The sequence below is a fragment of the Ochotona curzoniae genome, unplaced genomic scaffold, assembly GCF_017591425.1.
Source record: "Ochotona curzoniae isolate NIBS_2020 unplaced genomic scaffold, NIBS_Ocur_1.0 contig_2861, whole genome shotgun sequence".
NCBI lineage: Eukaryota > Metazoa > Chordata > Mammalia > Lagomorpha > Ochotonidae > Ochotona > Ochotona curzoniae.
Window position 1 is genome coordinate 1,895,352 of NW_024465620.1, and position 27,489 is coordinate 1,922,840.

At 60.6% G+C, this 27,489-nt stretch overlaps 1 protein-coding gene across 3 annotated transcripts in view; it reads left to right on the forward strand.

Moving 5' to 3' along the window:
* Positions 1-909: 909 nt before the first annotated feature.
* MYH14 (myosin heavy chain 14) overlaps positions 910-27,489 on the forward strand; it is a 58,060-nt gene continuing 31,480 nt past the window's right edge. The window contains exons 1-18 of one of the 3 annotated variants that reach the window (XM_040978319.1): positions 910-931; positions 5,482-5,892; positions 10,097-10,253; positions 11,641-11,668; positions 11,786-11,888; positions 12,392-12,415; positions 13,801-13,893; positions 14,228-14,291; positions 15,875-15,973; positions 16,721-16,861; positions 20,693-20,788; positions 21,428-21,546; positions 22,121-22,273; positions 22,503-22,676; positions 22,870-23,043; positions 23,286-23,400; positions 26,007-26,194; positions 26,981-27,102. In XM_040978319.1, the coding sequence (XP_040834253.1) occupies positions 5,485-5,892; positions 10,097-10,253; positions 11,641-11,668; positions 11,786-11,888; positions 12,392-12,415; positions 13,801-13,893; positions 14,228-14,291; positions 15,875-15,973; positions 16,721-16,861; positions 20,693-20,788; positions 21,428-21,546; positions 22,121-22,273; positions 22,503-22,676; positions 22,870-23,043; positions 23,286-23,400; positions 26,007-26,194; positions 26,981-27,102 (2,258 nt within the window). In that variant the 5' untranslated portion in view covers positions 910-931; positions 5,482-5,484. Of the gene's footprint in view, positions 932-5,481; positions 5,893-10,096; positions 10,254-11,640; positions 11,669-11,785; positions 11,889-12,391; positions 12,416-13,800; positions 13,894-14,227; positions 14,292-15,874; positions 15,974-16,720; positions 16,862-20,692; positions 20,789-21,427; positions 21,547-22,120; positions 22,274-22,502; positions 22,677-22,869; positions 23,044-23,285; positions 23,401-24,947; positions 25,023-26,006; positions 26,195-26,980; positions 27,103-27,489 lie in introns of those variants that run through there. The other 2 variants (XM_040978318.1, XM_040978320.1) reach the window with 2 other exon arrangements.

Sequence of the window (27,489 nt, forward strand, 5' to 3'; positions counted from 1 at the left end):
GAGCCGAATGAACAACCAGGCCTGGCTATCCCTGAGGCCTGGGAACTTGGGCGGCCTCTCCTCTTTTGGCAGAGCCTGTTTTCCCACCCGTAGGTTGGGCACATTAGCCCTGGTCTGGGCCCAGCCTGGGGGCCCCAAGCTTAGGTTCTGGACTCCCACCGCTGGGGCCAGCCCTGACCGCCTGCAATTATCCAGCCCGCTTCCCAGCTTCGGTGGATCTCATCTGGAGTATGATGCTTTTAATAGCACCCATTTTCCAGGGCTGGCTTGTCAGGCTCCGATGAGCTCATGAAGGTAGCACGCTTGACACCCACCCAGCTCCTGGCAAACACCCTCTATAAACGACCCATCTTCACTGCTGCTGTCACCATCCGTATCTGCGTGGCGGGTGACAGTCCTGGAGGCCTCCACTCCGCAGTCAGCGATCAGCATAGGACAACTCTCTCCTGATCGCCCTGCCCTCCGGCTCCTGGCAGGGGGAACCGAGGCATTCCGGTCTCCAGCCGCCACCACCACTACCCCGCTTCCACCCCACGCCGGCGCTCACAAAGGTCCCCATTGAAGCCCTGTGCACAAAGCAGCCCATTCACCCCGACTCCTGGGGCCTCCTGCCCCTGGCCGCCCCCCGCGCACTCGTCATTGGTCGCGTCCCCTGCCCGTCAGGGCTCGGGTCCCACCCACCACCGCGCCGCCAGGCTCGGCGCTCGGCCGGGATCTTTTCCCACGCCTGGCACCCTTCGGTAACTTCTCATTGGCCCTGCCCACCAGCCGCTCGTCTTGATTGGCGGTCGCCGGCCCCCATGGGCGGAGCCGCCTCTTGCCGCAGCGGACGCCGATTGGACCCTCGTGTGCTCGTGGGGGCGGGGCCGTCCGGGTGGGCCCGCCCCTCTTTCTCCTCAGGCCGAAGCCTCGGGACGGCTTCTGGAAGCCGGTGAGTCTCCCCGCCCGGGGGGCCGGCCGGGCCTGCTGAGGTGGCGGAGCGAGCCAGGCCACGGCCAGACGAGAGGCTGGGGGGCCAGACGGGGGCCCGGCGCGGGCGGCGGGGGGCCAGGCGGGGACGCCGACCCGCACCTCGGGCGCGCTGCGGGGCGCGGGGGCGCCGGCCACACACGCCCACCCCGCGGCCCCCCGGGGGCGCTCGGCCTCCTGCGGGGTCTGCGGGGTCCTCGGTCGGGGTCCTCGCCGCCCCGCTCCGGGGTCAGGGCCGCAAACGGAGGGCGACGAGGCTCCAGTCGGCACCTCGGAGACTTCAACACCTGAGTCATGCCCTCGCCTGCGGGCTCTGGGAGGGCACCCCCGGGTCTCCTGCCGAGTTGGGGCAGCCCGGTGGTCGCGCAGCGGCCTAGCCCGCTACTTGGGGGCCACGTTAGCCCCCAGGAATGGGAAATGAGGACTCAGGGTGGGGGCTCCACTCCTGCCTGCCTCTGCAGCGGCTGGGAACCCAGCGCCCCCTGCGAGCTTTGGGCACCAGCTCCTCCACTCGGTGCCTCAGGAATGAATGGAGACCTCCCTGATGGCTGAGGTGATTGTAGGAGTCAAACTCAGGAAAACCCTGCACACGCACTGCGTGCTGCACCTGTCACCCACCCAGGGACCCGAGCGCACTGTTGTCTTGTTCTTGCGGTATCGCATTCCAGGGGTGGCAAAACAGAGACCCAGACAGGCTAAGTGAGGAAGCAGTCGCCTGGGGGACCTTTGCTTCGCGTGGTCTTTCAGCGAAGAAAAATAGCGAGATTTTAATCCCGGGGGTCCTCAGGGCGCTTGGTGTGGGTGCACGTGTGGGTTCCTGACCTTTCCAAACCCCGAGGAGAAAGGAGGAGCGGAGAAAAGGAGAAAGGAGAGGGGGAGAGGAGAGGAGGAGCAGCGGGAGAGGAGCAGAAGAGGGGCAGAGGAGGAGGTGGAGCCCCTGGCACCACCGCCCACCTGGCCGCGGGCTCAGGCCCCGCCCCTTCCCAGCCCGGCAGGTGCAGGGTGACGTCAGAGCCCGGCCCCCGCCCCGCCCCGGCCCGCGCTGGACCGCCGGGGTAGACTCACCTGAGGGCTCCGAAGCGCCCGGGATCCCCGCGCCCCCTCCCCGTCTCCCTGCTGCCCCGCCGGCTGGCGTCCCCAGGTAACCCCGCGGGTCCCCGGCCCGAGTTCCGGGAGGGGGGCGACACTGGCGTGTGAGTCTGGCGGAGAGGAGGATCCCACGCGCCCTGACTCCTGGCGTTACCAACCTGGTCTCAGGCCTGAGAAAGACGCCGGAGCTGAGACTCCTGGGTTAGGAGGGGAAAAAAGGACGGTCCCAGCCCAGTGTTGGGCTCCTGGGTGTGAGGGAGGAGAGTTTGGCTCTGGACCCTTGGTCTGAGGGAGGAGGTGCTGGGCTGGACCCCTGGGTGTGAGGGAGGAGGGGCTGGGCTGGACCCCTGGGTGTGAGGGAGGAAGGCTGGGCTGGACCCCTGGGTGTGAGGGAGGAGGGGCTGCACCCCTGGGTGTGAGGGAGGAGGGGCTGGACCCCTGGGTGTGAGGGAGGAGGTGCTGGGCTGGACCCCTGGGTGTGAGGGAGGAGGGGCTGGGCCCCTGGGTGTGAGGGAGGAGGGGCTGGGCTGGACCCCTGGTCTGAGGGAGCAAGGCCTGCCTCTGTACTGTGGCACCAGGTTGAGGTCAGAGGCCTGGATGCCGAGGTGGGGGCCACCCTGGCTTCAGGGGTGGCTCCCTGGCTGCTTTTCCTTTTCCAGCCCAGCAGTGGCCGCCCCGCCCAGGGCAGGTGCTTTCAGCTGCCCAGGTGACAGTAATGAGCCCTGGCAGCGCCTTCCTGCTGGCTGAGGCAAGGTGGGGCTGCTGCAGGGGCTCAGCCTGGGAGCCAGGGGACGGGCGGTGCAGTCACCTGTTCTAGTCTGTGGCTAGTCCCAGGAACCCAACAGCTTCACCTGTAGTCCCTCCATGGTGATGTACAAGGTCCCCACTTATGTCCCACAGCAGGAGGGTCCAGTACTCCAACTCATGTGCCCTGGCACATGAAGGACCTAGGGGACACGACCTCCTGAGCCTGCTGAGGGCAGAGAAGGCTGGGGGCCTGAGCTCCTTGCTCCTTAGAGAGGAGGCTCCCGGCTGAGTGATTGCGACAGGTGCCTGACACTTCCTGGTCAAAGGCCACCAGGCTGGAGAGGATGTGGGACGGGAGTGGGGGGTAAAGTCCTGTGGATGGAGCTTGGCTCTGGGTGGGTCTGGGCTGGGGCCTGTGGGTTAGATGCTGGCTGCTCACAGAGGCCAGGGACCAGCGTTTGTTATCTCAGTGCTGGGGCTCAGGGTGTGAGGAGAGGGGCTGGGAGGGTGAGCTTCCTCAGGGGAGAGGGGTGTCGGGGCCCGGATGGCTTGGGAGCTGGCTGTCTAGAAAGGGTTCTCCCCAGGGCTGAGGAGGGTGGGCAGAGGTGGAGGCACCGGAGCGAGGAGGTCGCAGTGTCTGGGGTCATGACACAGGCACTGAAGTAGCCCAAACTGTCCAGGAGGGCATTGTCTTGGCCCTGCCTGGGCACTGCCTCCCATGTCCTGCCCCACCTCTGCCCATGGCCCCTGGAAGGCAGGGTGGAGCCAGGCAGTGCTGGCACCTGCAAGGCCCCTGTTGCCTCTGTGACAGCAACAGCCACAGCTACTTCTGATTGTCTGGGACCAGGGCAGGCTCGGCCCACACACCAGGGCCTCTCAGCCCATGGCATCAGAGGGCAGGCCTGAAAAGGGCTGCATGCAGGAGAGCCAAACGGGGGCAGGGAAGACAAAGTGTAGGGGTAGGCAGGCAGTGAGTGCCTAGTCTGTCCTGCAGGTATGGGGCAGGTATGACCAGAGGTGGTCGGGCACCTGAGGAACAAATCCGATGACCTTCTTTCTGGACCCACATCTCAGACACAAGCGCCAAATAGCATCTGTGGTGCCCGATCTTATCTTGCCTCAACGCCCTCTCCCTCTGGCTCACACAGCTGCAGCCACTCTGGCTGCCCAGCCCTGTCCTGCCTCAGGGCTTTTGCACCAGCCACCTGGAACAGTTCTCCTGCCCCTGCCCCGCCTGCTCCCTTCACACCCCAGGCCGTCCTCCACGCCCCCCCCCCGGCCCCTGCCACACTCTGTAATTCACTCATGTATTTCTCTGTCCCAGAGTGCCTCTGTGCCGTAGAAAGAAGGGCAAGCATATCACTTCAGATTCCCACATGAAATAGGGCAGAACACAAAGGGACAGCTGGCATGGATGCTAATGATATTTTATTTAACCCAGTGTATCTGAAGTGTGGCTATCGCAACATGCCAGAAAATTATAAAAACCTCAGTGGGCCATCTTTCTGGCATAGAGACTGTTTAAAGCTGTTGCTGACTCCGCAGCCTCGGCGTGTTCATGCACTCCTTTGCAAGTGTGCAGTTGCCAAGCAGATCTGTTAAAAAGAAAAGATTTATGTGTTTTTATTTGCAAGGCAGAGTTAGCAATTGAGAGATGAATTTTCCATGTGCTGCTCACTATCCAGGTGACTTCAGTGGCAGGGACTGCACGGACGGAAGCCAGGAGCCTGGGGCTCCAACCAGGCCTCCCACAGGGTGACAGGGGCCCAAGCACTTGAGCCATTGTCCCCCGCTTTCCTAGGTGCGTTGGCAGGGAACTAGATCAAAAGTGGAGCTACATAGCTGGGCAGGTACAGTACTGGCCCCAGCCAAATGAGTCTATTTGAGCTTAAATTGAGTTAAAATGAAATAAAAATGTTAAATATTTATTTATTTTCTATTAGAAATATAGATTTACAGAGAGAGGGAGAGACAAAAATATCTTCCATCCGTAGATTCACTCCCCAAGTGACTGCAGTGGCTGGAACGGAGCTGATCCGAAGCCAGGAGCCAGAAGCCTCTTGTTAGTCTCGCACGCGAATGCAAGGTCCCAACTCCACTGCTTTCCCAGGCGGCCACAAGCAGGGAATTGGTTGGGACATGGAGCAGCCAGGGCATGAACGAGCACCCAAATAGGATGCTGGCACCTGCAGGCAAACAATTAGCCTGTTGAGCCATGGTGCTGGCCCCCAGAATAAATTTTTTAAAAATTTATTTCTTGTGATACAGTTCCACAGGCACAGGGATTCCCCCTTCACCCCACCTCATCCCCAGGATAAGATATTTTAAAATCTACTTGCTCAATTGTACTTGCCCCATTTCAAGTGCCCAGTGGTAGGTATCTTGCCATGGCATTGACCTTGGTCAGCCTGGGGCTGCTCTGTGAATGGCTTCCCAAGGAAGTCAACCTTGCTGGCTCATTTGTTACTGTATTGCCCGTGTTTGCTTGTTAAAGACTTGTTGAAAGATTTCAGTGAGAGGAACTAAGATCTGCGTAGCCATTTGGCAGAAGGGCCAACTGAGACCTGGTGGAGGAAAACAAGAGAAGACTCCCTGGGGACAGGGTCTGGGGTATGCATGGGCTCACCAGGGATGAATCCCTCACCTGACATCCACCTCTTCCTCTGTCCCCAGCAGACCATGGCGACAATGACGTTGTCGGTGCCTGGGCGGAAGACGGCCTCTAGGCCCGGACCAGTGCCCGAGGCAGCCCAGCCATACCTGTTTGCACCCAACACACCGGGTGTAGGTGGCGGCCCCGGAGGCTCAGGTGCCTCCCCGCAAGTAGAGTGGACGGCCAGGCGCCTGGTGTGGGTGCCCTCGGAGCTGCACGGGTTCGAGGCCGCGGCACTGCGGGATGAGGGTGAGGAGGAGGCTGAGGTGGAGCTGGCGGAGAGTGGCCGGCGTCTGCGGCTGCCGCGGGACCAGATCCAGCGCATGAACCCGCCTAAGTTCAGCAAGGCGGAGGACATGGCTGAGTTGACCTGCCTGAACGAGGCCTCGGTGCTGCACAACCTCCGTGAGCGCTACTACTCCGGCCTCATCTACGTGAGTAGCCTAGGGTCTCGCGGTGGGGAGGCGCGGGGTAGGGGGCAGCGGGCTCTCCCAAACCCACAGGACACTCCTGTGGTGGCCAGATTAGAAATTATCTGGTGGGGCCAGGCAGGGTAGCCTAGTGGCTAAAGTCCCCGCCTTGCGTGTGCCGGGAGACCATATGGGCACAGGTTCGTGTCCCTGTTTCCGATCTAGTCCTCTGCCTGTGGCCTGGGAAAGCAGTCGAGGATGGCCCAAAGCCTTGGGATCTTACACCTGTGTGGGAGACCCAGTAGAGGCTCCTGGCTTTGGATCTGCTCAGCTTTGGCCGTTGCAGCCGCTTGGGAAGTGAATCAGTGGCTGAAGATCTTCCTCCTCTGTCTTTCCTCCTTTCTGTATGTCTGACTTTCCAATAAAAATAAGTAAATCTTTAAAAATTTAAAAAAAGATTATCCAATGACCAGGTCAGCCTCAGATCCCAGTGGGGACACGGTCATGTGTGCAAGAATATCTGTGGCAAATGTTGTTTTATGATGCCATGTTGTATTTATTATTTAAAAGATTTATTTACTTGCATTGGAAAGGGAGATTCACAGAAAGAGAAAGATCTTCTGTCTGCTGGTTCACTCCCCACATGGCCACAACGGCCAGAGCTGGGCCAAAAGCTTCTCCCAAAGCCAGGAGCCAGAAGCCTCTTCCAGGTTTGCCATGTTGTTGCAGAATCCCAAGGACTTCAGCCATCCTCTCTTGCCTTCTCAGGTCAGAAGCAGGTTGCTGGATGGGAAGTGGAAGCTCTGGGACATGAACTGGTGCCTATATGGGATGCTGGCACTTGTAGGCGGAGGGTGAGCCGGTTGAGCCGTTGGCCTCTAAATGACAATTTTTAAACTGTAGCGACTCCCTGTTTTACGTGGCAGATCATTTAGGCCATCAGCGTCAGTAACCACCAAAAGGAACATTTATTGAACATTGACTAAGTACCCCTTTAAGCCTCCTATAATATGCTGTCTCCTCCTTAAAAAATTTTACACCTAGAAAGCACTTGGTCCCCATTTAACAGATAAATAATGTGAGGCAGTTTACTGTGCCCTTGCTGGGATGCCAATAGCAGGAAGACGCTCAGGCCCTTGACCGGGGCCGCCATTGGACCTGGCAGAACCAGGAGTCTGTGTGCAAGTTCAGGATGGGACTGGCGAGAGTGAGGTTGGCTCTCTTGGTCTCTAGAGCCATGTGCTATGCTGTGTACCCCGTTCTCTGATGTTCTCAGGGTACACGTGGGGTGTGGGAGGGCAGTGATGTGTCTCCCTGACTTTCTATTGGAACTGTCTCAGGGGGTTCCTAAGAACACCGAGGACCTCTGACGTCAAGCCATCTTGTGTGACGTGGCCCCTGATGTTTCCACCCAGCTGCTCAGCGGACCCTAGTTGCCAACCAAAGCTGGTTAATTCTGTTAAAGGTGACAACCAACAGGGTTAGAGAGATCGACAGGAATGTCAACAGGAGTTGTAAAATACGACACTAATGGAAGGCCAGCAAATATTGATGGAGCACTTACCCAGCACTGCCCCGAGTGCTGCCCAGGAGTTGGCCAGCTGCCCTTGAGGACAGGGCATGACCCTGGAGCTCCCCTGGAATGTTAAGTATCCTGGCTCAGCTCTTAGAGCCTGTGATGGACTCAGGTTGGGAGTGGAAGCCGGGCAGCCAGCCCAGAGCACAGCCCCAAGCCCCTGCTCCGGTGACTGGGGTCTCACAGAGCACAGGTCAGCAAGCCCAACTCCATATGGAGAGCTGGGCTCCAGGAGGCAGAGGTAGAGTCTGAACCAGGCCTGTGTGGCCCTGGGGTGGGAGGGGAGGTGCCTTCTCCCAGCAGCACCAGCTTTTTAGATTCCTCATGTGCCATTACAAGTCCTGGGTGAGGGCAGAGCATAACGCCCACAACAAAGACCCCTGGAGGCCATCCACACCCACAGCATTCTTGGCCTTTGTCTAAATACCCTGAGCCCTCACGGCAGCCATGTGAGGCATCTGTACATGGGGTGTGGAGGACGCTGGGCCCCCGTGGTGGGTCTTGAACCCAGTGGGGCAATTTGAACCCAGTTTGGTCTGGCTCCAGACTCAGTCCCTTGCCACTGCACTGGAAGATGATTTAGAAAATTCAGAGGAAAACATAGCAGGGGCTGGGCTGAGTGGTGACTGGAGAGCAGAAGAATTGGGGTCCGAAAGATGACAGTGAGATGGAAGGTTCTGGAAGCCCAAAGAGCTCACGTTGGAGCTTACTGGTGATTGTCAGGAGATCGTGGGTGCCTGCTTCTCTAGGGTGCAGCGACAGGTGGTGATGGGTCCGCACCTGTTTCCCAGTGCACAGCTCCTGGCCAGCTTCCTGCGAAGGGCCGGAGCAGCTGGGACATGTGGGTCCCTCCTGTCTGTCTGAGGGACTGTGCTGGGGGTGTTTGTTGACTGACTAAGGTGTGTTTCCACCGGAGGCTGCCGAGGTCCCTGTGGCCTTGTTGGGGCGCTTGTGGCAGGAAGGCACTGCAGCAGCCCTGGAGGACCCTGTGACAACAGCGTCCACAGAACCCTCCCGGGAGGCAGGGGTTAACCTGTCCTCCCCCCCCCCCCCCCACGGTTTTTCAGAGCAGGAAACTGTAGTTCACAGGAGGCCCTTCCCTTTTGCCAGGCCCTGCGCAGCCAGGGAAGGCCACATCTGAATCGCAGCCCGGGGTGGCGTGGCAGCGTGGCTGGGAAGTGGGAGCCAGGCAGGACGTAACCTGAGTCTCCAGGCCTTATTTGGAGTGCGTGGCTGAGCAGGGCCCCCACCTTGGCCTGGCTGGGTTTTTATTCATTATCTCCCTTAATCCCTGCGGCCTTTGTAATGAGGCTGGGAGTGTCTCCTCTGCTTTCTCCAGGAGGAAACCCAAGAGGTGGGGCGGCCCTGTCTGCACAGCCCCGAGGGCGGGGGACGCGTCCCTGGCCCACCCTGGCTGCTCCCGACCCTTGCTGGTGGCACCGGTGGCCACTCGTGGTCAGCTCAGGTGTCACCCAGGGAGCAAGGCATGGCTGGCCGGGGCGGGGGGAGGGTGCTGGCATGGAGAGGTGGCATGGGGAGTGGGGTCCTCCGCCAGCCAGAAGTGGGGGCCGGGGCGCCAGCAGCCATGAGATACCCGCTCAGGGAATGTAGTCCAGCCGCCGCACCCTCCAAGAGCTCTGGGCAGGCACCCAGCAAACCGGTTGTTCGGCTCCAGGCTGGCCACCCACCACCCTCCCCTCCATTACAAGTGTGGCACCTGGAGCCGGCGGTGACCACGCCCTGCATCCCACAGCCCGGGCTCTCGGGAGCTCCCACCAGCCTTACTCCTCACCAGCTTGTGAACAGCTGCCTGTGGACTAGGCAAACTGGTGACTAGCTGGTCAAGGAGCTAAATATTTAACTAGGTGAGCCACCAAGCAGCTGACTCCAGCTGGCTCAGGTGCCTGCACAGCTGGCGAGCCCTGGGGCTGGGCTAACTCAGCGGGCTGCCGGCTCTCCCTGTCTGCCAAGCAGCCTTTCGTCCACCTGCCAACCTGGGAGCCAGACCAGTTGTTAAGCTGCTGCAGAGTCCTGACTGTGGCCCCAGGAGGATGCGGCTGCAACTCGGGTGCAGGAGGTGTCTGTGAACTTGGACGACAGACTCTTATCTCCCCACACCTTGAGTTGGAGGTTAAGCATCTCCCGCAGTGCAGCGCTCCTGAACACACAGCTGTCACAGGACATGTGCAGCCATGCGCTGGTCCTGTCACATCCCAGCAGCAGCAGGTGCCCTGGGCATCCTTCCGGAGGTGTCCCACAAGGCACCCTTTCAAAGCCTTGTCATCGCTGTCCTTTCTTCTAGTTCCTCCCCACATCAGTGTGCCCAGAGCTCCATAGTGGCCCATCCTGTGCAGGGCCTTTTTCCCCTGCACTCCAGAGCATGCCTCAAGGGATGACGTTGCATGTGGTCACTTCACTCCAGGCAGCCCAGCATGGCTGACGGCAAACCCTCGTGCTCTCGAGGACTCAGTCTCCGTCTCCCCAGCGCCTTTTGTGAGATCTGGAAAGGGTCATTCCCTTCAGCAGCCTGCAAGTGTGCGTCACCTGTGCCCAGCACTGTGCCACACACCCTCGGGCAGCACATAGCCTGCCCAGCTGTGCCCGGGGATGCGGGCTCGCCCCTGACGTCCTCTCCCCTCTCATCCACTGTAGACATACTCCGGTCTTTTCTGTGTGGTCATCAACCCGTACAAGCAGCTCCCCATCTACACGGAGGCCATCGTGGAGATGTACCGGGGCAAGAAGCGCCACGAGGTGCCACCCCACGTGTACGCTGTGACCGAGGGGGCCTATCGAAGCATGCTGCAGGGTGAGTGGCGGCCTGGGGCTGGACCGGACACTTCCTGGGGTAGTGGAGGGAACTTCAGGGTCAGGTGACAAAGGGACGAGCTCTGAGCACCCAAGCCCTCGAGCCTCTGCTCACCCTGCACTGTGACTTCTAAAGGAATTTCCCCAGGGGCAGGGAAGCCTGCAGCTCTCGCTCATTCAGTCCACCTTGTGCGCATGTAGACACGCTCTACGTCATCACGGCACCTTAAGGCAGATGGCATCTGTGGACAGCTGCCCAGGTCGTGCACTGGACCAGGGCTGTGTGATCTGAGACAGCGTGATAGTGAGGCACAGGATGGCCGAGGCAGGTGACTGCTCTACGCGCTGCTCGTTCTGCCCCCGCTGTGGGCTCATGTGCGTTTCAGACTGTGGGTCTGTTTCCATCGTGTGACAAGTCACAGAAGACAGCAGTTTGTTTATTCCGGATGTAGTATGCCGTATGCTATTCCCACATCATGCCTTTACGCAGCCAGAGGGAGCCGGGCATCTGGCTACATAAAGTCACTTGTGTGAACATTTCCATGACGACCCTGAGCTACTGCCCTTTGTCCGCCCTTGCAGTGGTGCAGGAAGGTCGTGTTATCTACGGGCCCCGTGAGCTCCTCTTTGGTCTTTAACAGCGAACTGCTCGGTCTCCATGCACGAGGAGTCCCTGGCTTTCCTTCCAGTGCCCGATTCCAGTCTAACGCCGCCGTGTCCTGTGACACTGGCAAAGGCAGGGAGGCTGTTCTGCTTGGGTGAACGCGGCCGTGGGCTTGAGAAGGGAGAACGGGCACTGTGTGGAACTGCCACGTGTGTGCTGCTGAGCCCACTCTGTCCCTCCAGCCCCGCCACTCCACCTGTCCGCTCCTCACAGAGGGACCTCACGCCTTTGTGCGAGCCGCAGCCCCTTCCTGGCTCCTGGTGGGGCTGCCTCAAGGCTCACTCATCCCTTGCTGCTTTCCTGGTCCCTGATTTCCAAGTCAGAGCAACCAGCTGGTTGCCCACAGTCAAGCTGGTGGGTGAGGGGTGGAGGTGGAGCAGGGACCCAGGGCCTGGCATGACCTCTGTGCACGGTGTCTGTCCCTTGCCGAGAGCGTGCTGAGCATGTTGGACATCCCTCAGGGTGCTGACCACTGGCTCACTGTTTTCAACCCCACTTTCCAGATGTGGAAAGAGTCAGAGCCACTTGGGGACCTGCTCAAGGCCACATAGCAGAGAGAGAGGGAGAGCCAGTAGGATCTTAAGATCTGGAAGTGGCAGGCATCAGCCTCCCAGTCCCTTGCCCCTCAGGACAATTTTGAGCAGGGAGTGGCCAGCGTAAGGGGCAGAGGGCCACCCCAGACGGACCCTCCCCAGTGACACATGTTCCTCTCTGACCCCTACAGATCGCGAGGACCAGTCCATTCTCTGCACGTGAGTAATTGTGGAGGTCTTCCTGCAGGGGGTGGGTCTGGGAGAGGCTCTTCTGGCCTGGGCAGCCATTCCTGGCCATGCCACCCACCCTCTCCGCATCGTGTCATTCCCCCGCAGTGGGGAGTCTGGAGCCGGAAAGACGGAGAACACCAAGAAGGTCATCCAGTACCTGGCCCACGTGGCATCGTCCCCAAAAGGCAGGAAGGAGCCAGGGGTCCCGGTACGAAAGCAGTCTCGGGGTGCCCTGGCCCTGTGCCCAGCAGCGTCCCAGCCCTGCGTGTCCCTCCACAGCTGTGTGCTATATTCAGAGAACGCCATGGTTGGGGTGGGGCCTGCTCTCAGCTCCCCACCCCACATGGTACCTGTTGGGGCAGAGGCGGGACAAATTCAGGGTCCCAGGCCCCCTTAGCCCCAGAACGGAACCTGGCACTTAGTAGGCGCTTGGTTCTCTCAGCACCTACTCTGTGTGTCTGCTGCTTGTCTGAGTGGCTGCTATGTGGTGCCCCTTGCTTCCCTGGGCTGACGGCCCCAGGTAGAGGGCAAGAGAGATTCAAGGCCAGGCAGCCAGTCCCCTGAGGCCACCTCTCCCCACACCTGGTTTCCCCTCCCCAACCCCTCTGCTCCCCACCCTTCCTGACCTGAGGCTGCCGGTTCACCACCATGTCTGTCCATGTTGCATGTGCCGTGTCCTTGGCTGTGTCTCGTGTCCTGTGACCTCCTCAGGCCTCCACCAGCACCATGTCCTATGTGAGTAGCAGGAATCTCCTCCAATCTAGCCGCCCCACCTCGTGCCACTCTGGTCACCTTGGCTGTGGCTTTCCCTGGTAGACACGACCCAAGGCACCAGAGGTCATACCTTCCAGGGCCCATGCTGCCCTCTGGGATACCCCCACTGTGTGCACATAGGCCATGTCCCTAACCAGTGCGGGCCTACTGTGGGTATGCAATCAGAGCCCCTGCGCCAGTCACAGAAGCCCTACTGTGTGCACACAGTAGGACATGGACAGCCACAGCAACACCCCAGGGACTAGAGCCACTGAGTGTGGCCGATGGGCTGGGTGTGTCCAGGCAGGGCCCTGCGCAAACTCAGCACGTGGAAAGTTGGCAGGAGAGCTAGGAAGACAAACTCAAATGCACTTCTACTTGGTTCTTCATCAGGATATGTTTTCTGTTGACTTTGGAAGACTGCGTTTGCCTAGATTTCACATTTTTAAAAGACTTATTTGAAAGCTGGAGTTACAGAGGGAAAGGGGGCCGTTGGGACCTAACCCCATGCCCAAGGGTCAACATTGGAGGTGGTGGCTTTATGTGCTATGCCACAACACTGCCCCCCAAGCTTGCCTTTCAAATCCGTTTTCCACAAACCTTTGGCAGTGCCCGCGGTGTGCCACGTCCGCCCCTTCCCTCAGCAAAGCCACGAGCCTGGCTGGGCCATGCAGACTGGCATTTACCTGCCTCATGCCTAGCTGACCCTTGGGCTGGAGGGAAGCAGAGTGACATGTGCACCCCAGGGAGCCAGCACCGTGTCTTGGCCACCTACCACGTCCCTGCGTGTGGAGCATCAGATATGCGGTGACCTCGTTTCCTCGGCAGCCGGTGGCAGCCAAGTGCAGGGGGCGCCTCCAACCTTCCCCAAAGTTTTTGTTTTTAAGATTTATTTATTGTTATTACAAAGTCAGACATAGAGGAGAAGAGACAGAGAGGAAGATCGTCTGTCCGATGATTCACTCCCCAAGTGACCTCAACGGCCAGAGCTGCGCCAATCCGAAGCTGGGAACTAGGAACCTCTTCTGGTCTCCCACACGGGTGCAGGGTCCCAAGGCTTTGGGCCGTCCTCCACTGCTTTCCCAGGCCACAAGCAGGGAGCTGGATGGGAAGTGGAGCTGCTGGGATTAGAACTGGTGGCCATATAGGATTCCGGCAGCGTTCAAGGCGAGGACTTTAGTCACTAGGCCACGGCGCTGGGCCCGCCCTGAATTGTTTTTAACACTGGCCCCCTGGAGCAGTTGTCCTGTGGCTCGTCTGTGTTTGGTTTGATTTTGTTCAATAACCTGTCCCGGAGACCAGTCTCCTGGTGGGCTGGGAGCTCTGCTCCTGCCGGGGCCACTCTGATGACGTCTCGGTGCCCACAGGGGGAGCTGGAGCGGCAGCTGTTGCAGGCCAACCCCATCCTGGAAGCCTTCGGCAACGCCAAGACAGTCAAGAATGACAATTCCTCCCGATTCGTGAGTACTGGGCTGGGGCGGGGCCTGTGTGTGGGAGGCGGGGCCTGGGTCATGGGGCGGGGCCTGTGTGCGGGAGGCGGGGCCTGGCCAAGTTGGGGTGCCTGGAAGTTCTGGGATGAGGAGATAGGGGTCCTGAGATAGGAAGAGCAAGAGTCTGGACTAGAGTTCCCCAGGGAGTCCCTGATGTGAGTGGGGCTCAGATAAGGAAGGAAAGAAGTGGGGAATCAGGCCAGTTCTGGGCTGGTGGGGAAGGGACCTGCGGGGTGGGGAGGCATGTCTGTTTTCAGGTCTGCATGAGAGCAGATCCTCAGCCGTGGCCACCTTCCCTTCCCAGGGCAAATTCATCCGCATCAACTTCGACGTGGCCGGCTACATTGTGGGCGCCAACATCGAGACCTGTATCCTCCAAGCTCTGGGGGCGCTGTAGGCCTGGCTGGGCTAGGGAGAGGGTCTCCCTGCCCCGTGGGTCTCCCCACTCCCAGGAAATGGGAGACCAGGTGTTCAGAGACCCCGTTCCTAGAGCTCTGTGGGAGCCAGCTGCTGCCGGCAGCTTTTCTAGTGGGGTGGGGAGCTGAAGGTCAGGGGGCTGCAGGACCACCCTAGTTCAGCCATTCGCCAGCAACACATGGACAGAGCAGTGAGCAAGTGGCAGAACGCCAGGGGCGAGGCCTGGGGAGGCAGGCACGACCTCTCCAGACTGGCCCAGTGAGCCCATGGAACTGAACTGCCCCAGCCAAGAGGACGAGGTGGGACCCCAGGAGCCCAGCAGAAGTCTGGCACTGGTCAGGCCTTCCCTTCAGGTCCCCAAATCGCAGATGAGGGGAAAAGCCAAGACCTAGGATAACCGGCTGCTGAGGGCACAAGCAGCGGGGTCCCAGCTATTGCCCCTGGCACCTCTGCTCAGGCTCCCACAGCCTCTGGTCCCCTAAGTCACACAGCTGCTGCCTCCTGCAGCTGCCAGGCCGCTGTCCTGGCTTCATGGCTTCTGCCACATGGCTCCTCTGCCATCTGAGTCTGCCCCTCTCTCCTCTGAGAGCTCTTCCTGGCTGGTTGGCTCTCCAATCTGCAGCCTGTCCCACTCCGGGGTTCCCACAGCCGCCTGAGATTACACTTGGCTGTCTTGGCGGCAAGGACCAGCATGTGGGGGAGGGTACTTGGGGTCAGGTGGCCCCCTGGCTGCTTGGGATGGCGGGATAGTAGGGGAACTCGGGTCTGTGCTGCGGGCTCTGCCCCAGGTCAGCCGTGACACCCCATCCTGGCTTGAGTGCTGATTGAGCCCCACCACTCTGGGCTCTACCGTATCATCTCAGTCTTCCCTCAACACCAAGACACAATCACTGCCATTGCCTCACTAATGGAGGAGGAGGGCGATGCTGGGACCAGCATGACCCAGGGCTGTCCAGCACATGCACACATCCCCTCCTCCCCACCCTTCGCCCCGTGTCCCCCCGCCCCCCCATCCACGCTAAGCCCGACAGTGGCTGTCCTCTCCCAGCGTTGGAAGGTGGTGGTTCTCGGCCTCATGGCTGATCTTGGGCATAACCCGGGCTCCGTGGTTCGTGAGCGTGGGTCACAGGCTCCCCGCATGTCATGTGACTTCTCAGAAGGGAGCAGCTAGCAGGAGCACTGAGTCATGGGAAGCGAGATCTGTTGTCTGCGACATCTGTGTGGGGAAATCTGAGGCTGGGAGAGCGAAGCTGATGGGCCATGCGCTTGGGTGTGGCTGGTGGTGAGCCAGGCACTGCACGCTGAGTGGGTTAATTATCCTAGGCAGCAGGGGGAACAGATGAGGAAACTGGGGTGCAAGGGCTCGGGTGACAGGCCCACTGCCCCAGATCAGTCACTGACCAAGTCACCAGCCTGAGCTGTGAATGACTCCGCATCTTTGGGAGGCAGAGAGAGGTGGGTTGGTGGGCGTCCCTCTCCCCTCCTGCCCTCCTCTGCCCACCTCCACCCCACGCCTTGACTGGCCTCTGCCCAGACCTGCTGGAGAAGTCACGTGCCATCCGTCAAGCCAAAGATGAGTGCAGCTTCCACATCTTCTACCAGCTGCTCGGGGGCGCCGGGGAGCAGCTCAAAGGTGGGTGTCTCCTGCCCTCCTGCCCAGTTCAACAAGCCAGGAGTGGGGGTCGGGGGAGACCCCTGAGAGGGACGAGGTGGGAGGCACTGCTGCCTGCCTGTACCTACATCCCGTGCGGGGTCTGCAGCCCTGTCCCTGGTTCTGGCTCTGCATGGCAGATTCCACCTCCTCCCGTGGTTCCTGTGCCTCCGGGTCTCACTGAATCTCTCTATCCTGCTCAGCTGTGCCAGCCCCATCGCTGCCCTTCCTGTGGGCATCTGCTCACCCCGCAGCGGTCCTGTTGTAATCAGCTTTGCATGTCTCCTGCTGTGTTCCTGTGGCTGCTGCTGCCTAGTGGTTCTTGGCGACCCTGTAGTGGCTACGGCTTCCCGTGCAGCTCCCATCGTGTCTGGGTCCTGGGCGCTCCTGTCTGCCCCGCACCGCCCTCTTGTTCTGCCTCCTTCTGCCCCATAGCTTGTGCCTCCCTCAACTCCCGCTGCTGCCACGTGGCCCCTTCTCACTGTGGCTGCCAAAGCCACGTGTCCTGGCGCTGGCCCTGTCGTCCCTGCCCTCCTTGCTTTGGGCAGTTGCCTGATTCGAGAGTCTGGAAGGAGCAAAGATGAGTACCACGTGCTGACAGTGACAGCGCTGCCACACGGCCGGGAGGAGAGGACCTCAGCTGTTGGTAGAGGGGGCGGCGGCTCATGCAGGGACACCTGCAATGCTGGCAAGCCCACAGCTGACCTTGACGCCCCCCTGCCTCCGCAGCCGACCTCCTCCTGGAGCCCTACTCCCACTATCGCTTCCTGACCAACGGGCCGTCGTCCTCCCCCGGCCAGGAGCGGGAGCTCTTCCAGGAGACGCTGGAGTCGCTGCGGGTGCTGGGGTTCAGCCACGAGGAGATCACCTGTGAGTTAGCCCCCCTGTGCCTTCAGGCCTCCGCTCATTCACTGCTCATTCACGGCTTTATCCAGTGGCTGCTGCGTGTTATGTGCAGGCACTGCCCTTACAGTGAGGGGAGTGTTAGAGAGCCACGGGGCAGATCCGGAAGGAAGGACGCCCTGTGTTTGCTGCAGGGGCTCAGGGGGTCAGGGAGGGGTGCTGCGTTTGAGCTCAACCTGGAGAGTGATGCCCTGGGGCAGGAAGGGCTGTAGCACGTTTGGGGCGTTGGGATTTCTGGTGTGTTCCATGTGGAGTGTGACGGGAGACCAAGGAACTGGAGCTGCCAAAGTGGGCAGGGCCCTGGGCCCAGAGCTTTACCGAGGTGGCACTGGGCAGCCATGGCAGGGACAGGGGAGTAGGGACATTACGAGGGCAGCTCTGAGATACACTGCAGTAGAAGGGGCGAGGCCAGTGGGAGTCAGGATGGGGGTCTCAGGAAGCCGCCGTGTACTCTGCGGGCCAGAGCCGCACTCAGCACTCTGCCTCACTCTGTTCCCCTGAACGCCGGTGTGGATGACGATTTGACTGTCCTGTCACGGCACTCTGGCGCCTCCTGGTGGGTGGCTGCGTAGGTGTCTCAGCCAGGCCCCAGGTCCCTGTGCTGGTCCCTTGCCTGGCTCCAGGCTGAATTGGGAGGGCCGGACGTAAATGCCAGCCTGGTGGCTTCCTGGGGCTGTTGGTGGCTTCCGTGGGCCAACATGGGATCTCGGCTTTACACAGTCCAGTCCTGTTTCCTAGTCGTGCTTGAACAATTCCGTCTGCACAGCGAGTCAGGTGGCAAACACAGAGGGTGCTGATGGCGGGGGCCTGGGCCTCCCAGCTCGTCCCTGGAGGTCCCGCTGGGCTTAGCGACACCTACCAGCTCACATGGTCCTGCTGGCAGCTGCCCGGTAGTGCAGCGACGTTTGCAGTGACATCAGGGTACTGACGTTTGCAATCCAGAAGTGCACACTGTACAGCTTTGTATGGAGAGCCCTGACAGGAGAATGGCGCAGGTCTCACCGAAGCCCTGGCCCTCGCGTCTGTAGTCACACCTCAGTGTGCGTGAGGGCTGCTTCCTGGACCCCCCACTGATCCCCAAGCTCTCCGGTGCTCTCTCAACAAAGCTGTGCGTGTCATTGGTAGTACAGACTCTCCTCTGGTAGACTTTAGATCTTTTTTTTTTTTTTAAACTGATTTATTCATTTAGAAGATAGTCAGAGCATGAGACAGGTAGAGAGAGACCTCCTGTTCACTCGTTTACTCCGAGATGGCTGCACTGCTGGGGCTGGGCCAGGCCAAAGCCAGGAGCCCGGTGCTCCTTCCAGGTGTCCCACAGGGGGCGAGAAGCCAAGCACATGGGCCACGCGCTGCTGCTTTCCTGAGCGCGTGAGCCGAGAGCTGGATCCAAAACTGAGCCGGGACACAAGACAGTGACCGTTCAGGATTCTGATATTGCAGGCAAAGGCTTAACCTGATCCATCACAGCACTGGTCCAGCTCTGGTTTATTTTGTTTTAATTTATTCATTTATCTGTTTGAAAGACAGAGCAACAGAGAGGGAAATGTGAGAAAAAGAGTTATCTTCTATGCACTGGCCCACTCCCCCAGGTGGCTGCAACAGCCAGAGCTGGGCTAGACTGAAAACAGACACTCCGTCTGGGTCTCCCAGCAGGGGACAGGGACCCAGGTACTTGGACCATCTATCGTTACATTAACAGCGAGTCAGATTGGAAATGGGGCAGCAGGGACTTCAACCAGTGCCCACATGGGATGCTGGTGTCACAGATGGCAGCTTAACCCATGACACCGCAGTGCCAGCCCGGTCACAGTTACAATGACCCCACATCTGCAGGCCCTGAGGTAAGCTCCTGGCACGTGAGCAGGTGCTGCTGTGAGAACACAGCTGGCATTTCCAACTCACCTACACGTTGGGGAGATGTTGGGGTCAGCAGCTGCCCACAGGGACGCTCAGGAGGCCATGGGCTCCTTTGTCATGGCTGGGGTTCCTGGGAATGCACTTTAAGAAACAGTCCCATCCTGGGCACGTGCATGGATCTTGCCTCGGAGGAGCTGCCACTCTGATGGGGGAGGGAGGCAGAAGAGAGGGCTGCTGACTGAGAGATGGTGTGTTGTCAGGGGAGGTGACACACATGGGGGCTGAGGGCCAGCAGCTCAGTGTGGGTCGCCTACACACATGGTGGGGACTGACTGCTTGAGCCGTCAATGGCCTCCCAGGGTGTGCGTTGCCTGGGAGCCAGCTGTGGGACATGGTGTCCTAACCTGTCTTCACTGCTAGGCCAGAAACCCTGATTCCTTCCTTCTGCACGTATCACCGGTGGCTCTGCTGGACCCTGGGCCCTGCTGGGGGCAGAAATGGGCACAGTCCAACAGGCACGGTAACGTCAGTCGTCAGTCTCCCACCGAGTGCCAGGCCCCTCCTCTCACCACCGGTGCTGCTCAGCTGGCTGAGCCTGGAGCCCTGCGGCCTCGGTTCTCCCTCACTCTCCCTCTTCTCCCTCCTCTCTGATGCTCACGCCCTCCCTCTTCCCACAGCCTAGACCTGCTCCTGAGTTGTCCTGTGGTCGTCATGACCTTGACCCTTTACAATGCTTTTGTTTCCTTACCGTGAGGTTTCAGTCTGAGCTCTTGGCAGAGGGATAGCTCCCTGCTTGCCTGGCCCCGAGCTCTTTGCCAAATCCACTTCACTTGGAAAGGAGACACAGACCTCATGCCCAGGGGACGTGGAACGGTCAGGGGTGGGTGTCCAGGGGCACGCTCACCAGTGTCCGGAGCCCACTCCTGCCCCTTCCTGCCACCTGCGCCCTGTAAATGCAGCTGCCAGCAGTCAGGAGCTGCTCTGTCTGCACTTGAATGTGGTACAAGGAGTCACACGTAGCAGGCACGTGTGGGTCATGTGGTGGGGGGACTGCCTCGTTGAATGAAGGTTACCTGAGGTCATTGTTAGTGTTTGTGAGTGGGGGTGGCACAGAGGAAGTGACAGTTAAACAATTTCCATCGTAGTTGTAGAAACTTCTAAAATAAACACTGGACGGGCTGGCTGAGTGCTCTCTGACGCGTGGCGTAACCACGAGAGCAGCAGAGACAAACAGAGCCTGCTGTGGGGGGAGAGGGCGTTTTGCAACAGTGACGGTATCTTGATAAAGCTCTGAGCGAAGCCGGTGACCGTCTTCCCTCCGGGAGGCTCAAGAGCGCTCGTGCAGATGTAAAACACCAGCGAGTTCCTGCAGAGCCGCGGGCCAGCAGCGCACAGACCCACTGTCTAAGGGGACGCCAGCAAGGCCACGCAGCCTGGGACTGGTCCATTCTCATCCCCAAATCTCCCGAGCATCCTTCACCCCTGCAGGTCCCCGAGACGAACGCTAGAGGGCAGCACTGCCCGCGTCCAACCTCCTCTGCGAGGGCCACAGGCCCAGCCGGCCACACTCCTTGTTGGCAGGCTGTGCATTCGCGGCTTCCCCTGCTCTTGCAATCCCCAAACTGGTTCACCCATCAGGTGAGCCGCTGGGCCAAGCCACAGCCGGGCGTCTGGAACTCCATCGGGTCCACTGCCAGCGACTCAAGCGCTCACCTGCTGTAACCCAGGGAGCCTTAAAAGAAGTTGGGATTACGGATGAAGCTGGGGCTCACGACCAGAACTTCCGACATGGAGTGCGGCCATCTTAACTGCGCCCTAAGTTGTATTTTTTCAAATACAGTGTGGGATGCTGGTGTCGCACGTGGTGGCTTAACTTGCTATGCTTCAACGCTTGCCCCCACCCTATGCAGTGACCTCTCACCTTCCCGCCCTTGCCCTCAGCCATGCTGCGGATGGTCTCAGCCGTCCTCCAGTTCGGCAATGTCGTCCTGAAGCAGGAGCGAAACACCGACCAGGCCACCATGCCTGACAACACAGGTACAGCCTGCTGGCCGCACCCTCCACCCCACCCCGGCCTCTGCCCTGTGCTCCCGGCCCTGCTGCAGGGCTCCTGCATGGTCCTACAAGACACGATCCCTCTTGGGCATCCCCTGGGACGCGCTTTAGGGTACAACATCCATCACCCAGTGCTTGCTTTTTTCATTTTTATTAAATATTTTCTCTGAGTAGCAGAGTCACACACACACACACACACACACACACACACACACACACACACAGATCTTCCGTCCACTAGTTCACTTCCCACACAGCTGCAATGACTGGGGCCAGGCCAAGTGGAAGCCAGGAGCCAGTCTCCATTCAACTCTCCCACAAGTGTCCATCATCCACTGCCTTGCCAGACACATCAGCAGGGGGCTGGATGGGGAAGCAAAGCAGCTGGGATTCCAGCCAGTGCTCACGCTGGGTGCCCACATCACAGGCACTGGCTTAACGTGCTGTGCCACAGCACCAACCTAACATCACACGGTCATTCTTACATGCTTCACCATAAAGAATGAGAAACTCAAGAGTGCTCCCTGCTCCACACAGACTTAAGGCTGGGGGTGGGGACTTAGGGAAGGTGGGTGCGGTCCCCTGCCCCCGCTCCCTGGCCAAGGCTGATCTCCCTTGCAGCTGCGCAGAAGCTGTGCCGCCTGCTGGGCCTGGGCGTGACTGACTTCTCCCGGGCGCTGCTCACGCCCCGCATCAAGGTGGGCCGGGACTACGTGCAGAAGGCCCAGACCAAGGAGCAGGTAGGGGGATGCTGCAGAGTGAGTCGGGGGCGCGGCCCTGCATCTGTTCATTGCACCTGCTTCAGTGCGGGTGCTGGGAACACAAGCGAGAGAAAAGCCCAACAGGCGAGGCTCCCTGGTGGCCGAGCCGTGGGTGGCCAGGAGCGTCCTCTCTGAGGAGAGACCCGGAAGGCGCAAGGCACAGGAGCGCAGCCTGTGCGGTAGTCGTTTGGGAATGCTGAGGATCACCAGGCGTGGAGCCAGGCAGCTGTGTGGGGAAATCAGCAGGGCCTGGGTGCTGGGAGATCTAAAGAGCCACAGGACGGAGGCGGCTTGGCGGGAAGCTGGTGGAGAGCAGCTGCATTGGTCCGTCTTCTGTAGGCTGCTATAGGGGAGCTGTCCCCTCCCCTGCTGCTGTAAGGGGGCTGAGGGGACCCTAAGAGCCCAGGATGGATGCAGTAGGGACAGGGGGCAGGCTGTATTCTCCTGAGCCTGTGCTCCCAATGCCACCAGGGGGGCCGCAGGAAGGCCCGGTGGTTGCTCAGGGCCAGTTCCTGGGGATGCTTCGGCCCTTACACTGTGCCCGGCCCTGCAGGCTGACTTCGCACTGGAGGCTTTGGCCAAGGCCACCTACGAGCGCCTCTTCCGCTGGCTGGTCCTGCGCCTCAACCGGGCCCTGGATCGCAGTCCCCGCCAGGGCGCCTCCTTCCTGGGCATCCTGGACATTGCTGGCTTCGAGATCTTCCAGGTCTGTCCTCCAGTCCCTGGCTCCACTCTGGGTCCCCATCCCCCTACGCTGGGTCTCTGGCCCCTGTCCTAGCCTCTGTCCTCCTGCCCTACTTGGTCTCTGTCCCTCTCTCTTTTCTGGGTCTGTGTCCCCCCTCTCTCTCTGGGTATCTGTACCCTCTCTCCCTCTGGGTCTGTCTGCCACCCCAGGTCTCTGTCCTCCCATCCACTCACTGCCCTGTCGCCCGCAGCTGAACTCCTTCGAGCAGCTGTGCATCAACTACACCAATGAGAAGCTGCAGCAGCTCTTCAACCACACCATGTTCGTGCTGGAGCAGGAGGAGTACCAGCGCGAGGGCATCCCCTGGACTTTCCTCGACTTCGGCCTTGACCTGCAGCCCTGCATCGACCTCATCGAGCGCCCGGTGCGCCCACCCTGCTCCCGCCTCTGGGGAGGGAAGGGGGCAAGGAGAGCGGCCATCTGCCTGACCTGTGTGGTTATCAGGCGGCTGTGGGGCCTGGCCGCCATCCACAGGCCAATCTGTCAGTTATGGCAACCGCAGCCATCACCCTGATCCTGGGAGGTCTGACCCACCCTCCCCTCCTGTCACTGGTCAGGCCAACCCCCCTGGGCTCCTGGCCCTGCTGGACGAGGAGTGCTGGTTCCCCAAGGCCACGGACAAGTCCTTCGTGGAGAAGGTGGCCCAGGAGCAGGGCAGCCACCCCAAGTTCCAGCGGCCACGGCAGCTGCGGGATCAGGCAGACTTCAGCGTCCTGCACTACGCGGGCAAGGTGGGGGCCGGGGCGGCTTGGGGAAATGTGGGTGGGAGCAGGGCCGGGGAGCTAGGTTAGGTGAGGAGGGTGGGAGGAAGTGGGGTCCACCTGGTGTCCACCCGTACCTGACAGCAGAAGGGGTAGGAAGAGATGTTGTGGGCGGGGTCACACCAGGGTGCAACTGGGGACACCAGCGGTGCGGCTGCCCTGAGCCATGAGGAGGCTGTGAGCTCCCCACGACTGTCTCCCACTGCCCATAGGTGGACTACAAGGCCAACGAGTGGCTGATGAAGAACATGGACCCCCTGAACGACAACGTGGCCGGCCTGCTTCACCAGAGCACGGACCGGATGACTGCTGAGATCTGGAAGGACGGTGAGGATGCAGCTCCCGCCCCTTCAGACGGGAAGAGCCAGTGCCTTTCCCTGGGCAGGTTGGGTTTGGATTAAGGCCGGAGCCCGGACAGGACGCAGACACTGTCGCCAACGCTGCCTTAAGCACTGCTCGCCTGTGCCATCGGACCCGACAAAGCTGCTCTGTGATCCGAGGGGGTCTGACGTGTGTGGATGCTCAGCCCAGCGTTGGTGTAACTTACACTACCAGATGTGATGCCAGTGCTGACCAGGGGTGAAGGGGGGCCGGCTGGATGGGGACGTTGTGGTTGAAGGGACGCCTGGTTTTGCACATGTGTTCTGAGGCCCGGGTCTCTAAAATAACTAAGGGTGTCTGTTGAGAATGTCAGTCCCAGGCTCACGGAGACAGGCTGCAGGCATGGGTGGGCACAGATAGACCCTTCTAGAAGGTACTTGGAGTAGGACCTGACCCCTTTCTGGCTCCAGTGCCACCCCCTGTCCTAGAAGTGGCTCGAGCAATGTCCTCCACGTTTATCTGTTTTCCCCTCATCTTCAATTTTTTTTTAATTAGGTTTTTTTTTTTTTTTTTTTTTAAATTTGTAGGACAGAGACACAAAGAAAGCCCCCTATGATCTGCAGCCTCTGGCTGTGACCGAAGGTCCAGGTCCCCCTGTGGGCGACAGGGTCCCGGCCATATGAGCCAACACTGCCGCCCCCCATGGTGCACCTGTGGGAAGGTGGGGTCAAGTGCCAGGCCCCAGAGTGGAACCCTAGTACAGAGTTCACGGGCATCTTAGCCAACGTGCTGGCCTGCCCTGAGCTTTCCTGGAGTCTTCAAAGGCATGGCTGGAGAGGGGCCTGTGTTTGATCGCACAGGACAAGAGGGTCCCAGGACGAGAGCCCTGGGGCTGGGGGTATCGAGCCTTCTCTCGGGAGCCGGTGCTGCAGAGAGGGGCCGAGTTCACCCCAGGCATTACAGTTCGCTGTGCAGGGCCAGACCTGGGCTCTGCCCTGAGCATCATCTCCCCCACCCCCAAAACACATCCCCTTTCTTGAAACTTCCGGCCCTTTCACGGGTCCCAGCGTCCCTCAGCCATCCCACTGCTCCGTGGGGTCCTGGCTCGGGAAGCTTCCTGGAGACTGTGGACCAAGGCATGGGCTCGGAGCTGGCCTGGAGCCACCTCATCCACCGTCCTCCAAAACAAGGCCAGCTCCTTGGAGTGTGGGCAGGGCCCGAGCTGGAGCCGGCTCCCTGCCAGTGTTCCCCGCAGCCACCTCGCCCAGCGTGGGACGCCCGTATCCTGGCACGCAAGGCCACAGGCGCCCAGCACAGGGAAAGCGCATAGCAGACACAGCCGCCACTGCTGGGGGAGGGATGGGAGGCGGGCAGGATTGGCATGCTCACGGCCAGTGTCCGGGCTTCACTCCGGCTTTGCCCTGTGCTGCTGACTAACGCTGCTCTCCTCTCTCTCTTCCTGCTGCCCACCCTCCCTCCTGTCCCCTCATGCATCTCTCTCTCTGCCATCCCCCTCCACCATCTCCCCACCTCACGCCCGTCCCCAGCCCCAGCACATGGGGCCTTCCAGCCGCTCTCCTTGCTTGGCGCCTTCCCGCCGGCGCCCCCAGGAGCCGCTCCCGCAGGGGGTGGGCGGATCTGCGAGGACGGTGAGGCTGGCCGGCGGGGAGGGTGCCCTGTGGGCCCGGGGAACTGCTCTGGACCCCTCTCCCTGCCTCTTCCTCCCTCTACCCTCGGCTCCCTGTCGGCCAAAGCTCTCCTACCGAGCCTGTGTGAAAGCACTGACAGCCAGTGTCCCTGCGTGCTTCGTGACTGCGGGCACCCAGGGAGGTGGACATTAGTCCGATGTTCCCATTCTATCCAGGCGGAAGTAGAAGCACAGAGGGGTTAAGCAGCCGGCCTGAGGTCGCACAGCCAGCCGGGAAATGGGCTCAGGCCTCAGAACCTTCCTTGTGCGTTAGCCGGTGCACGCTTTCATTCAAAGGGGGCAGAGGGGCTGAGCCCGAGGAGGACAGGGTCCAGGTCCTGCCCTGCCTGGGCCGGCTCGGCAGCAGCTGTTGATGCGGCGCCCTCTGGCGGCCGTGGAGGGAATGGTGTTCGCAGGGCGGATGGGGTTGGGGTGGGGAGTGAAACACGAAGGCAACAGGACTTGGTGTTTTTAGCGGAGGCACTGGTCACCCCACTCCCCGCTGTGCCCCAGTGTCCCTGTCTGCAAAGTGGAGCCATCCTCACGGCCCCCGAGGCTGCTGTGTGTAGCTCGTCGTGCGTGCAGCCTGGCAGAGCCCATATCTTGCATGTCCCCTTCTTGAGGGGCGGTCAGGACCAAGGCTGAGTCCAAGAGGATTTCTGCCACCACATCTGTGACATCTGTGGGTGCTCAGCTGACCATTAGGTGACCATCCCCTGCTCAACAGCATGGCCCCGCGCACGGTCTCCCACCTTCCGAGCCTCAGTTGACCTTTCTGTCCGACGGGGCTGCCCGTCCCGACCTTCCCATGCAGCCTGAGGCGTTTCTTGGGCAGAGGGTTGGTCTTGCAGACAGCGAGATCCTTGACCTTTGAACCCCCCAGCTCCGTCACACTGACCCTGCTGTCCGCTCTCTGCACCCGCAGTGGAAGGCATCGTGGGGCTGGAGCAGGTGAGCAGCCTGGGTGACGGCCCCCCCGGCGGCCGCCCCCGCCGCGGCATGTTCCGGACCGTGGGCCAGCTCTACAAGGAGTCCCTGAGCCGCCTCATGGCCACGCTCAGCAACACCAACCCCAGCTTCGTCCGCTGCATCGTCCCTAACCACGAGAAGAGGGTGAGTGACCCCAGCCAGGGCAGGGCTGTGGGTAAAGGCCGCGGGCTACAGGCTGATCACCCAGTGTCCAGTTCCCTGTGTACGGATGGAAGATGCCTGCGGTGTTGATCTGGTAGGGAAAGTCAGGAGAGGCTCCCTGGAGGAGGTGGTGACTGGACTCTGAAGGGAGCTGCCGCAAAGGCCATGGGATGGATGAAAGCCAAGGGGTCAGTGAGACCCCTCCTGGCCTTAGAGGACACGGTGATGCTGTCTCTTGTTAGGAAAATCAAAGGAGGGTCTTTGTGGGTGGGGACCTAGGCCACAGGCCCTGATACCCGGGGCCTCCCTGTCCTCAGATGGCGGGAGGTGGGCCTTGGGGTGCGGGGGGCTTGGGGCTGGGCTGAGCCCTGGCTTCTGGCAGTCTGAGCACCATGGACTACCAGGTTCGGGACCCTGGGAGCGGGGCAATGACAGCCTCCTGCCACAGGTTCCTGAGTGGTGGCCTCGTTTTGCCCTTGGGTCTCATGAGAGTCAGTGGTCAGCGCCCTGCTGAGGCTGCCTGATGCCCAGGGTGCTGTGGGCGCCCCACCTGGCAGCCACTGACCCACGCATCCCTCCTGCTGACCCCTGCATCACTCCTGCTGACCCTGACTCCCTCCCACTCACCTTGGCATCCCTCCCTCTGACCCCGCATCCCTCCCGTTGACCTCGCCCCGCTGACCTTGTGTCCCTTCCGCTGATCCCCAACTGATCCCGCGTCTTTCCTGCTGACCCCACTGACCCGCACATCCCTGCCTCTCTCTGCAGTCCGGGAAGCTGGAGCCGAAGCTGGTGCTAGACCAGCTGCGCTGCAACGGTGTCCTGGAGGGCATCCGCATCTGCCGCCAGGGTTTCCCCAACCGCATCCTCTTCCAGGAATTCCGGCAGCGGTGAGCGCGGCCCGGCTGGGCCAAGGGACATGCGTAGGACGCCCGGGTGCTTCCACGCTGTGCTTTCCAGGCTGGCGGCTTGGGGGGCCACGGGCTCTGTAAGGGTGCACATGGACTGAGGGCAGCGAGCTGCAGGTCACATTTGTTGAGAACAGAGTAGGACTGGGAAAGAAACCCAAGGACAGACGGCTAGGCGAATGCGGGAGAGAACCAGGCCTCACGCAGGTGGGGCGTGACACATGAGCCGCGGAGGGGGCTCATGGAGCCACGTTAGAAAACAGCTTTGAGGGCCCGGCGCGATAGCGTAGTAGTTAAAGTCCTCGCCTTGCACATCTGGGATCCCATATGGTCACCGGTTCTAATCCTGGCAGCTCCACTTCCCACCCA